The sequence below is a fragment of the Schistocerca piceifrons genome, chromosome 5 (assembly GCF_021461385.2).
Source record: "Schistocerca piceifrons isolate TAMUIC-IGC-003096 chromosome 5, iqSchPice1.1, whole genome shotgun sequence".
Classification (NCBI taxonomy): Eukaryota; Metazoa; Arthropoda; class Insecta; order Orthoptera; family Acrididae; genus Schistocerca; species Schistocerca piceifrons.
In genome coordinates, this window is record NC_060142.1 from 32,846,154 (window position 1) to 32,860,103 (window position 13,950).

The following is a 13,950-nucleotide window of genomic DNA, read 5'->3' on the forward strand; positions in this document are numbered from 1 at the left end:
GAAACGCTCGGTCGTGCCCTGGTATAGAAGTGGCACTGTAGTTGCGATAATCGGAATAAATCCTTAAGTACTTTGCAGTAAAGCGAACACAGTTGTTTTTTTTTTATTAATGCCTATGGTTTGTTATCACTGCACAGTCAACACTACACACAACATATCGTTCACTCTTATAATTCTGAAATTACTCTCATACTAAATCTTTAATTATATCAGGGCCATGTACGTGACCACACTAATCGCTGTCCCATGACTAAATCTTGTTAATGTATTGAATAACACATTTTAGGAAATAATTGGCGGAGCCACATAACCGACGCGACTTTACACTGTGGCTACCTCCAGTAGACCTCGTAATTTCTGTCGCAACAAGAGAGCTTCTGGCTCGAAAATTTTATCCAATCACAGGAAGGGAATTTCGTGCTACATATGCCCGACCCTTGCTTGACCAACAGCAAGCGAGGACCTTATTTCCAAATGGGTGACGCCATTTCACATTAGTGAAGTGCCACGCTGCAGCCTCCACGTGTCCTTCTGCCCAAACTGTAGGTCTTGTGACATGCTGTACCACATTGCGAATATTCGATAGAAATGTTGTACACTGAGGCAGCAAAATTGATGGGATAGCGATATGCACGTATACAGATGGCGGTAGTACCGCGTAAACAAGGTATAAAAGTGCATTGGTGGAGCTGTCATCTGTACTCAGGTGATTCATGTGAAAAGGTTTCCTAGGTGATTATGGCCTCACGACGAGAATTAACAGACTTTGAACGCAGAATGGTAGTTGAGCTAGACGCATGGGCCATTCCATTTCGAAAACCGTTAGGGAATTCAGTATTCCGAGATCCACAGTGTCAAGAGTGTGCCGAGAATATCAAATTTCATGCAATACCTCTCACCACAGACAACGCAATGGCCGACGTCCTTTACTTAACGACCGAGAGAATTGGCATTGTGTAGAGTTGTCAGTGCTAACAGACAAGTGCCTTTGCTAACAGCACAACATCGCCTGCAGCTCCTCTCCTGGTCTCGTGACCATATCGGTTGGACCTAGACAACTGGAAAACCGTGGCCTGGTCAGATGAATTTCGATTTCAGTTCCTAAGAGCTGATGGTAGGGTTCGAGTGTGGCGCAGACCGCACGAAGCTATGGATCCAAGATCTCGATAAGGTATTGTGCCAGCTGGCGTGGCTCCATAATGGTTGAGCTGTGTTTAAATGGAATGGACTGGGTCCTCTGGTACAACTGAACCGATTATTGACTGGAAATGGTTTGTTCGGCTACTTGGAGACTATTTGCACCCATTCATGGACTTCATGTTCCCAAATAACGATGGAACTTTTTTGGATGACAATGCGCCAGCTCACAACTGGTTGCAACCGAATTAAGGAACATCCTGACAATTCGAGTAATGATTTGGCTACCCAGATCGCTCAACATGAATCCCATTGAACATTTATGGGACATAATCGAGAGGCCAGTTCGTGAACAAAATCCTGCAATTGCAACACTACAGAGGCAGCATGGTTCAATATTTCTGCAGTCTGTGAGCACTGATAACCCTATGCAAACGCCCTGCTCTCGGTCGTTATGTGAAGGCTGTCGGCGACTGCGTTATCCGTGGCGAGAGGTAATGCCTAAAATTTGGTATTCTCGGCACACAGATACCACTTGTATATAACAGATGTAAATGATCCTCAAGAAACTCGGAAACCGGTGTTTCGGTGCCAAAAAATGTCAATATCGTGCACCAGAAGAGCCAAAAACTGGCGGGAGCCAGATTAAGCTTTCACAGTTGTGGAGGTTACAATATGCATGTGCAGTCAGTGGCGAAAGTGTTGTCGTTTAAAAAATTCAATGGCGACTGTGAACCCAAGACGAACACAATAATTTTGAGGTGATAGGAAACCTTTCTCGAAAGTATGCGTCTGAAATGTAGTCTTGAATTGGAAGTGAAAAGCCAACGGCCTTGCTGCAGTGGTAACACCGGTTCCCGTCAGATCACCAAAGTTAAGCGCTGTCGGGTGGGTTAGCACTTGGATGGGTGACCATCCGGTTCAAATGGCTCTGAGCACTATGGGACTCAACTGCTGAGGTCATTAGTCCCCTAGAACTTTGAACTAGTTAAACCTAACTAACCTAAGGACATCACAAACATCCATGCCCGAGGCAGGATTCGAACCTGCGACCGTAGCGGTCTTGCGGTTCCAGACTGCAGCGCCTTTAACCGCACGGCCACTTCGGCCAGCTGACCATCCGGTCTACCGAGCGCTGTTGACAAGGGGGTAGCGGCTCCAATCTCGTAAACTGACATACGGCCGGGAGAGCGGTGTGCTGACCACCTGCTCCTCCGTATCCACATCCAGTGACGCCTGTGGGCTAAGGATGACACGGTGGCTGGTCGGTACCGTTGGGCCTTCATAGCCTGTACGGACAGAGATTAGTTTTATGGAAGTGACACGCGGACGTTTATCAGTGCACACTTCCGAAATGTGGTGCCAAAAAAGAACGCTGAAGATTAATGGGTAGGTCGGGTAACTAATTAGGAGCTACTGCACCGAATTAGGGATAAAAGAAATTTATGGCACAACCTGACAAAAAGAAGGGATAGGTTGAGACGATACATCCTGAGCAGTTCAGAAATAGCCACCATGTTAACAGAGAGACGTTTGCGTGTGAAAAAACTGGTGGCAGAGCAAGGCTTGACCACTGTAAAGAGATTTACGCCGATGCAGGTTGTGTAGTTTGCAAAAAAAAGTGAAGCACCCTAAACGAGAGTGTGGTATTCGTGGTTAGCGCCTTTCGAGCCAACCATCAACCATTTACAGTTGGGATCATGCCTATGTCAATGTTACTCCATTAGGAAATACAATGTACTCTTCTTTGAGGTACATAAATATTTCTGTTGGTGTTAAACTCTCATCCTCACATCAGGATGATCTGTATTCATTCAGAATCTGTTTTTAGTTGTGTGTGTGTATTAAATCGGGGACCTAGAAGCGACGGAGAGGCTTCGACCCGCCGTAGCTCTCAGTGGTTCACAACCCCACAACAGGCCACAGCAGTCCAAGCACCTCACCGCCGCCCCACACCGAACCCAGGGTTATTGTGCGGTACGGCCCCAGTGCCCCCCCCCCCCCCCCCCCCCCGGGAACGTCTCATACCAGACGAGTGTATCTCCAAATGTTTATGTGGTAGAGTAATGAGGTGTGCGCGTACATGGAGATAGTGTTCGCGCAGCAATCGCCGACATAGTGTGACTACATCTACATCTACTTGATTACTCTTCTATTCACAATCAAGTGCCTGGCAGAGGGTTCAATGAACCACCTTCATGCTGTCTCTCTACCGTTCCACTCTCGAACGGCACGCGGGAAAAACAAGAACTTAAACTTTTCTGTGCGAGCCCTGATTTCTCTTATTTTATCGTGATGATCAGTTTTCCCTATGTAGGTGGGTGCCAACAGAATGTTTTCGCAATCGGAGGAGAAAACTGGTGATTGAAATTTCATGAGAAGATCCCGTCGCAACGAAAAATGCCTTTGCTTTAATGATTGCCAATCCAATTCACGTATCACGTCTGTGGCACTATCTCCCCTATTTCGCGATAATACAAAAGGAGCTGCCCTTATTTGGACTATTCCGATGTCATCCGTCAGTCCCACCGGATGCGGATCCCACACCGCACAGCAGTACTCCAGATAGGGCCGAAAAGCGTAGTGTAAACAGTCTCTTTGGTAGACCTGTTGCACCTTCTAAGTGTTCTTTAAATGAATCGCAGTCTTTGGTTTGCTCTACCCACAATATTATCTATGCAATCGTTCCAATTTAGGTTATTTGTAATTGTAGCCCCTAAGTATTTAGTGGAATTTGCAGCCCTCAGATTTGTGTGACTTATCGCGTAATCGAAATTTAGCTGATTTCTTTTAGTAATCATGTGAATAACTTCACACTTTTCTTTATTCAGGGTCAATTGCCACTTTTCGCACCATACAGATATCTTATCTAAATCATTTTGCAAGTCGTTTTGATCGTCTGATGACTTTACAACACGGTAAATGACAGCATCATCTGCAAGCAATCTAAGACTGCTACTCAGATTGTCTCCTATGTCGTTAATATAGATTAGGAACAATAGAGGGCCTATAACACTTCCTTGGGGAAAGCCGGATGTTACTTCTTTTTTACTCGATGACTTTCCGTCTATTACTATGAACTGTGACCTTTCTGACAGGAGAGAGGAATAAGGAGAACCAACCTGCATTCGTCGAGGTAGATGGAAAACCGCCTTAAAAACCCTCCACAGGCTGGTCAGCACACCGGACATCGACACTAATCCGCCGGGCGGATTCGTGCCGGGATCGGCACGCCTTCCCACTCGGAAAGCAGCGCGTTAGACCGCGCGGGTAGCCGGGCGGGCTGTTTTCAGTATTGGGTAATAAATTTATATTGTTCTTTTGGCAATAAGGGCACATTTCTCCATCGTAGTTTGCACCACCCACAATGGAATATACCAGAGAGGATGAAACAAAATGAAATTTCACAGGTTGAGAGGGTGTGCGATTTTATTTTAGTGATTGCAAAATCGAGTCGTACTGCTTCAGATGAAAAGGGAGTCTTAAAGTCATTGTGTCCTCTCCTAAGGCAAGATGGCCCACAACTGTTGTAACTGGTCCTTGATATCCCGGGTACTGGCACTGAGACGGAATGGAATTCCGAACTGGTCCTACACATGTTCTGTCAGGGACAGATCTAGGAATCTTGCTGGCCATGAGAGTACCTCAACACCATGGAGACACTCTGAGCATTGCACTGCTCAAAAATGGCACCACAATACTGTTTAAGTAAACAGAATTTCCTTGAAATGCCATTGTGTCATGGGAGTTTCCACAAACACTACTAGCTATGGTCTGAAGTCATATGCAATGGGATCCCTACACCATGATGCCAGAAGCAACACTGCTCTACCTCACCAAAAACAGGGAGAATGGGAGTGGCCTCTCACCAGGTCGCCGTCATACTTGCCAACAATGGTCATTCATGGCATTTTAGAACAGCGATTCACTGGTGAACACAGTGCGACGCAGTTCATCAGCAGTCCATGCTTCCCAGTCATGACGCCACTCCAAACGCAACCGTTTCTGTTGTATTAACAGCAGAAAACACCTGGAGGGTAATTCCCTGGCCCAGCTGCTGCTAATCTCCAACCAATGGTGTCGGACGACACAAAATGTTGCCAGGGGTACACTAACTGGTATCGGGTGGCAGACACACGTGTGAAGGGATTATAGTGTGCTTGGTACACAATAAGGCAACCCTTCCTTGTGATGGCCAGACGTGGTCGACCAGAGCCTTGACGATGAGTATGCCTGTGCTCACGTTCCCATACAGTCCAACATCGGACCACTGTCACATCAGAATGCCTCACAAATCTGAAATTTCCACGATTCGACCAGCCGGACACATGGAGACCCACCATGAGCTCACTTTTAAAACTGTCAGGTGCTGATAACACAGTCTCAGACGAGAACGCCTTCTGATGCTGTGCACGCCCCTTATATACCCTACCAGGCCTGGTATCAGTTCTAAAAACGAACAACACTAAGTCACTTTGGTGGCCGTTCTACTTGTCACGGAGAATTGCAGCTCTGGTCATTTATATAACCTCTGATAATGCGTACGTGTACGAAATTGCATTAACATCCGACCACGTCTTCTGGATGTCTAGCGTTTTTGTCGACTACCTACAAAACATTAAGGTTTACGTATATTGCTGCTGTCTCTAGATTTCTCGGCTTCTGGTGGTACAGCACGTGACTTGCAACACAAAAGAGGAAGAAAGAATGTGATGAAGAACTGAAAGACTACAGAGTAAGTGGTATTACTGTAAACTGGCCGAGGTGAAAATAGAGCGGAATTCCTTGATAGCAGCCTCTAACAGTCGCAGTCGGTTTTGGACTTCTTGCAAGTTACTAACACAGATATCATATGTAAGTTTTTGTGTGGAATTGCATTATTAAAGAAAATCAAATACCCCTGCAAGGAAAAATGAGAGTATTGGTACGTCTTCAGGTGACATAGCAAAAAACAAACAATTTGGCAGGTAGATGTCAGTTATCATTATAGCAACGTGTTGCCAGTGTAGGCCTGGTACCTTCGTGTGATGGTGGACCGGGTGGCCAGCAATTTGTAGGCGCGTGCCAACGTGGAGACCAGCAACGCCATGCGTGGTCGTGACCGTGGTGCCGACCAGCGGATCTCTCTGGTACTACACTGCGCGCGAGGCTTCATTCGCAGTGCCCTGGACAACAAAACGACCGACATTTGTGAAAAAGTCTGACATTCTGGAAAAAAAGAAAATTGTTTATAATGTGCCTAAATTCGAAACAGTAGAAACAATACCACTTCAGCTCCTGCAAGTGATGTTTCCTTAGCGCAAAAGGAAGAACGTAAAACAAATGTCTGCTGGATGACTATGGCGACGCTGTTATCATAGCTGACAGTTAGAAACCATTAACTGCAAGTATTAACGTGTGTTAAACACCTATATTTCACGTTTCAAGAGTTATTGAGTAATACTAAGAAAGATCTTGAAATGAAAATCTAATTCCTGCAATAAGTGGTGTGGATACGTATTTTGTGGTGCAAATTACATAATGGTGATGTGAGCTACTTCCACTAATGGTTAATTAATGAGGTTACACAGCTAATTATGTCACGCCCACCCCCAGTCCCCCCAGAGAAACTCAGATTTCTGCGGGGGCAGGAGAGCATGGCGTAAGTTAAGACAGCGAAAAGACCACGGCCCACCGGGATAATAGTGCCAGGTAGGTTATGGGTTCAAGAAATATCAGCACTCCCATTCATTATTCGAAATTCCCTCACAGGCAGTGGGCTCGTCCTTCAGAGACGTTTCCACGTTTCGTTCACTTGTCCTGACACTCTGGATTCATGACTCAGTTTAGATTAGATTAGATTAGATTTACTTTCATTCCAATTGATCCGTAGTGAGGAGGTCCTCAAGGATGTGGAACATGTCAGAAAAACAACAATACATGACAAATATTTACAACTAAAACAAATAAGCTAATGTACCATTCCACAGGTCCCAAGTGGAATGATCGTCATTTTTTAATGAACACTAAGAGTCATTTTACAAATACTATTGCACTGAATTTAAAATAAAAAAGTTTTTATTTATTTATAAGGTAAGAAACATGTAATACAACTACTGTAATACTTATTTACAATGAACACATTACTGCACTGAAATGGTGCAGAAGTTAGATTATACTTACACACTTACACACACACAAGCACACACACACACACACACATACACACACACACACACACACACACACACACACACACACACAAATTTTCAGTGAACACATTACTGCACTGAAATTGTGCAGAAGTTATGTTGTACTTATATACAAATCAGTTGGTTTTCCTAAGAAATTCATCAATGGAGTAGAAGGAGTTGGCCACCAATAAATCCTTTAGGCTTCTCTTAAACTGAATTTCGTTGGTTGTTAAGCTTTTTATGGCTGCTGGCAAGTTATTGAAAATGTGTGTTCCTGAATAATGCACACCTTTTTGTACAAGACTAAGTGACTTTAAATCCTTGTGAAGATTATTCTTATTTCTAGTATTGATTCCATGAATTGAGCTGTTGGTTTGAAAAAGTGATATATTTTTAATGACAAATTTCATTAAGGAATAAATATATTGGGAAGCTGTAGTTAGTATCCCTAGTTCCCTAAACAGGCTTCTGCAGGATGTTCTTGAGTTCACACCACATATAATTCTTACTGCACGTTTTTGTGCCCGGAAAACTTTAGCTTGGCTTGATGAATTACCCCAGAAAATAATCCCATATGACATTATGGAATGAAAGTAAGCATAGTATGCCAGCTTTTTCATTTTTATACCCCCTATGTCTGACAAAATTCGCATTGCAAACAGAGATTTGTTAAGACGCTTCAGCAGTTCTGTGGTGTGCTCCTCCCAGTTGAATTTATTATCAAGCTGTAATCCCAATAATTTAACACCGTCCACTTCTTCTATCTTCTTGTCATCATATGTTAGACATATACTCTTGGGACACCCCTTACAAGTTCTGAACTGCATGTAGTGTGTTTTTTCAAAGTTTAGTGACAAAGAATTGGCTAGGAACCAGTGATTAATGTCCACAAATATTTTATTGGCTGATCTTTCTAAGACTACACTTGATTTGCTATTTATTGCAATGTTTGTATCATCAGCAAACAAAACAAACTTGGCATCTGGTAATGTTACTGATGACAGGTCATTGATATACACAAGAAAAAGTAAGGGCCCCAAAATGGAACCTTGTGGGACCCCACATGTAATTAGTTCCCAGTTGGATGATGCCTGATAGCTTGATACATGTCTCTTTCCTAATAACACCCTTTGTTTCCTGCCAGAGATATAAGATTTGAACCATTTTGCAGCATTTCCTGTTACACTATAATATTCTAGTTTACTTAAAAGGATATTGTGATTTACACAGTCAAATGCCTTTGACAGATCACAAAATATACCAGTTGCCTGCAATTTTTTGTCTAATGAATTAAGTACATTTTCACTGTAAGTGTAGATAGCCTTCTCAATATCAGAACCTTTTAGAAATCCAAACTGTGACTTTGACAGTATGTTATTTGAGATAAGATGGTTATAAAGACGACTGTACATTACTTTTTCGAAAATTTTTGAGAATGCTGGCAACAGTGAAATTGGACGGAAATTTGATGCTATTTCTTTATCTCCCTTCTTAAACAGTGGCTTAACTTCAGCATATTTCAGCCATTCGGGAAATATTCCACTGATAAACGACTGGTTACACAGATAGCTTAATATGTTCCTTAGCTCAGAATCACATTCTTTAATTAACTTTGTTGATATTTCATCATACCCACTAGATGTTTTTGATTTTAAAGATTTTATGATGGACGTTATTTCTGTTGGGGTAGTGAGGGTCAAATTCATATTATGGAAGTTACTTGAAATGTCTGGTCTAAGGTAATCCATAGCAGCATCTACCGAACCTGACAACCCCATCTTTTCAGTAACAGTTATAAAATGTTTGTTAAAAAGTTCTGCAACACTATACACATCTGTCACCAATGCATCATTTACTCTTAATGCTATTTGTTCCTCTTCATGTCTGGTTCTACCGGTCTCCTCCTTCACTATATCCCATATTGTCTTTATTTTGTTATCTGATATGACTATCTTTTCCTTGTAATATATTTGCTTTGACATCCGTATTACAGTCTTTAATATTTTGCAGTATTTCTTATAATGTGCTATAGCATCAACATTGGAAATGTTTCGGATTGACAGATACAGTTTTCTTTTTGTTTTACAAGATACCCCTATTCCTCGAGTAATCCATGGCTTCTTTGTAGACTTTGCTCTAACCTTGGTAAGTTTTGGGGGAAAGCAGTGTTCAAATAAGGCAAACACTTTATTAGCAAAAATGTTATATTTTTCATTCATGCCATGAGCACTGTAAACATCAGTCCAGTGAATGTCTCTGAGGAGTGTCCTAAAATAATCAATTTTTGGCTTACTGATTACCCTCTTGAGCTCAGATTTAACAGATTTTATATCCTGTTCAGTATTAACATTTAACAGAAGGAACTGCATGTCATGGTCTGAGAGGCCATTGACTATTGGTTTTGTAATATAATTTTGTTCATTTGACTTTTCTATAAAGATATTATCAATGGCTGTTTGTGAGCAAGTGGTTATCCTAGTGGGGAACTTTACTGTGGGAATTAAGTTGAACGATAGTGTTACTAACTCAAATAGGTTCTTATTGGGAGAGTCTTTAAGGAAATCTACATTGAAATCACCAGCAACCACTATTTCTTTGTTTTTGGTTGTTAAATGGGCCAGTACAGCTTCAAGGTGGTTTACAAACAGATTAAAGTTACCTGCAGGTGCTCGATATACACTTAATATTATGAAAGATTTTTTGTGAAAATCTAATTCTGTTGCACATGCTTCCATATGCTGTTCTAGGCAAAATTTATGAATGTCTATGTTCTTAAATTTATGACCGTTCCTGATGAATGTGGCAACTCCTCCTTTCTCCATTTCTGATCTACAAAAATGAGATGCTAACCTAAACCCTGTAACACTTAAAAGTTCTATACCAGTGGTCACATGATGTTCAGAGAGGCAGATTATGTCAGCTGGGTTTGAAGACTCTAATTCATCTATGCAGATAGTTAATTCATTAATTTTATTTCTCAGTCCTCGAATATTTTGATGCAATAAAGATAGCTGACATTTCACATTGACTGACTTAAAATTGGGTGGAGTTAAAATATCTGCTGACAGTTGAAAATTCTTAACCAATGGCTGTTTATGTTGATGTAATAAGCTGGAATTATGTTTTTTGATTTCTTTCTCAAACTGAAGGTTTGTCTCAGTTCTAACCTCTCTTAAAATTTGTTTTCTTTCTGTCCTCCCTACCCTAAAAAAGGGTCTTTTCTGAATCCTATAACCACTGGTATTTTACCACTCATGACAGTGCCTCCCCCCTTTAACTTTCTTGCTATTTCCCCAGCCAATTTACCCTTCCCCTTCCTATTGAGGTGAAGGCCATGCCTAGTATAATCCCACCTACTGATAGAATCAACATGAACCACACCAATGTGTGACCCCGCACCCGACATGAGCAGCCGTTCCAGCTCCAAATTAACTCTCTTGACAGAAGAGTTCAAATGAGGTCGGTCATGGCGCCCAAGAACAGATACAAACTCAACACTGGTATGCCTCGATGCTGATGCAATCTTCGCCAGGTCACACTCTACGCTGTACCCAGGATCTCTGTCAATACTGTTACCTGCCCCACCCACTATAACCACGGTGTCTTCCTTAGTGAAATCTTTGCAAAGTGATCCTAAATCCTCTGTCACCTGCTCCAGACCAGCACTAGGTTTAAAAAAATTGGTGACCTGGTATTCTGATCCTAGTTCATCCTGCAAGAGTTGGCCAACACCTCTTCCATGGGAACTACCTAACAACAACACTTTCTTTCTCTTTACTGATTTCCCTACATTCTTACTTTTCAATTTGCTGCTGAAAGTTTGTTGTGCCCTGTCTACACCTGTAACTGCTTGAGGCTCACCAGCTTCTAACTGAAGCAACAGGTCAAATCTATTCAGTGAGGTCATTTTTCTATTATCTTGACATTTTCTTTATTTTCCACTATTTTGGCATTCTGAGAATATTGCAAAGGCAGTAGTTGCAGCAACAACAGTCGATGATTGACTGATCTGACTATATATCACCATCCAACAAGGCCTTGCTGTACTGAGCACTTTTCGGTGGACGATGGTTCAAATACGCGTCCAGTCATCCACAGAGTTCGGTTTTTCGGGATTTTCCTAAATCGCTCCAGCACATGATTCCCTTTAAAAGGCCCAGGCAGTTTCATTCCCCAACCTTCAGAATTGTGCTTTGTCTCTCATAGCTTCGATGTTGACCAGATCCGCATGTTGGATCCCTTAATCTTGTACGTGGGTTAGAGAATTCAAAAAGTAATATGGATAGGCTGAAGTTAGAAGCAATGGGAATTAGTCACGTTCGGTGGCTGGATGAACAAGACTTCTGGTTGAGTGAATACAGGGTTATAAATACAAAATCAAATGGGTGAAATTGAGGAGCATGTCTAATAATGAATAAGAAAATACGAATGCTGGTAAGCTACTAAGAACAGCACAGCGAACGCATTCTCGTAGCCAGGACATACACGAAGACAACACCCGATGTAGTAATTCAACTTAGGGGCTGTTTCACCACGAATCTCACTACTTTCGCAATACAGTTATTCTGTTAGTTCGCTACAGGATTAACGATTCTGTTACATTAGACACATTGAGTAAACGCTGAAAAACGTGTGTTTCATGTACTACAGGAATATATGACAGCAGTGGAAGAGTCTTCTGGTAGTGTTTCGCTGACAAGGAAATGGCAGATCAACTCGCGGCCGACCCAACAGCCATACACTGCGAGAGGATGTCTCCAACCACATCAGGACACCACTGTCCATTATTATCAAATAAAAAAAATGATGAATATGTATCATGTTACTAAAACATTGCAGCACTTCATAGCCGGCCAGGCTTTTGCGTGCATGGTGACTAACTTAAGAATTTTATTACATGGCTATGAAATGTGCAATAAATCAGTTTGGAAAGTTGAAGAAAAACTAAATTCGCTGGTGTGGTGCTTTATTCTGAAATCGCCAAAATGAAGGTGTTTTGAAAATTGTCTACTGGAGAGACACCTCAATGATTTGATACTATCGATTTGAAACTAGAAAGCAATTATAACGTAATAACGAAGCTTTCCACAGTTATCTTTTGTCTTTAAACATTATGACTGAGCGAATTTAACAGAGATTATTTTGGTATTTTGAAAGGACAGTGACATGACATTATACATCAGCGAAATGACATTAATTAACCATCCAGAAACCGATCAAGTGAGCACAAACTTGAAATAACAAATTGAATTTACTGAAAATATCTGTTTTGGAACTCACAGATTATTGCATGATGCGATGCAGCAGTTACATGTTATCTCCAGTTTACACGGCAACGCAATCAACTGCGTTACAAGTGCGCAGCATTTTAAGTGTTCATTTAAGGCTTCATTAACGTAAAGAGAAAGAGATGTTGTGCCCATACGTCAATAGAAACAATTAAGCACTTCGGTTTAGAGCGAAGTGCAATCCTAAGTGGAGTAGCAATTTCGATCGTAAAACGACGGTACCTCATATTACATCCGACAGTGTATAGCCATTATGCTACTGTCCCACATCAGGAGAGTCGTAACACTGCACCAGCACAGTAGTATAAGTTTATATGCCAACAAGCTCTGCTGATTATGAGGGGGCTGAAAGGATGTATGATGAGATAAAAGAAATTATTCAGATAGTTAAGGGAGGGACAAATATAACTGGAATTCGATAGTAGGAAAACGAAAGCTAGGAAAAACGATAGGAAAAAATCGACTGAAGGGGCAATATATGAAAGAGAAACACACCAAGTAGAATTTTGCAAGCAGTATTATTTAATCATCACTAACACTTGGTTTAAGAATCAAGAAGAAAGCTGTATACGTGGAACAGACTAGGGGTGGATGTGAACTATGATAATAATTTATTGCTTATTAGCCTTTTCCCCACAGTTTCACCCGCATATGCGTTCAGCACATATATTGAAGACACCTCCTCCTCCTCCCCCCTTCTGTGTCCCCCTCTTCCTCCCTCTGTATGTTTACCTCATCCTCCCACCTCTATTTGTCTATGTCCTCTTCCCCACTCTCTTTTTCTTCATCTCCTCCTCCATGTCTCTCTGTCCATTTTCTTCACCCCCTTTCTCTGACCACATCCTCCTCCCCATCGCTTTTTCCATCTCCAACTCCCCCTCTTCCTTTTTCACCTGCCGATTACCTCCCTACACCTTCCGCCTTCCTTATGCATCTCCTCCTCCTCACCTCTCTCTGTCCATTCCTTCTCCTCCTTGCTCTGTCCATCCCCTTCTCTATTCATCTCAACTTGTGCCCAACCACTCTCATCTGCACATGTAGCCCCTGCAATAAAGTTCAATACTCCCACAACATACCTGCCACAAAGTGCATGCTACACATCATGGACATGAAACTCATTTAATTGCCCCTGACATAGAGGCCAGAATGCAAAGCAGGTCGATACTTCTCCAACACATCTGTCACGAAGGGCAGCCTACATGTCAGGGCCTGGAAAACCATTTCTTGCCTTGGACATGTAACTGTCCTATGATTTGGCAGACCGATACTCTTCCCATACGAGATGCCTGTTGTGCAGTGCAGCCTATATTCTAGGGCCAGAGAAAACACGTTTTTGCCAGTATCTCTGCAAC

The 13,950-nt window shown here is 42.1% G+C and overlaps 1 protein-coding gene across 1 annotated transcript in view; it reads right to left on the bottom strand.

Annotated features, from left to right (window-relative positions):
* The window catches only part of LOC124798135 (meiotic recombination protein SPO11), a 175,395-nt gene extending 169,070 nt beyond the window's left edge, over window positions 1–6,325 (bottom strand). Inside the window, exon 1 of the mRNA XM_047261404.1 lies at window positions 6,156–6,325. Within this exon, the coding sequence (XP_047117360.1) occupies window positions 6,156–6,325 (170 nt within the window). The remainder of the gene's footprint in view (window positions 1–6,155) is intronic.
* Between the last annotated feature and the right edge of the window lie 7,625 nt (window positions 6,326–13,950).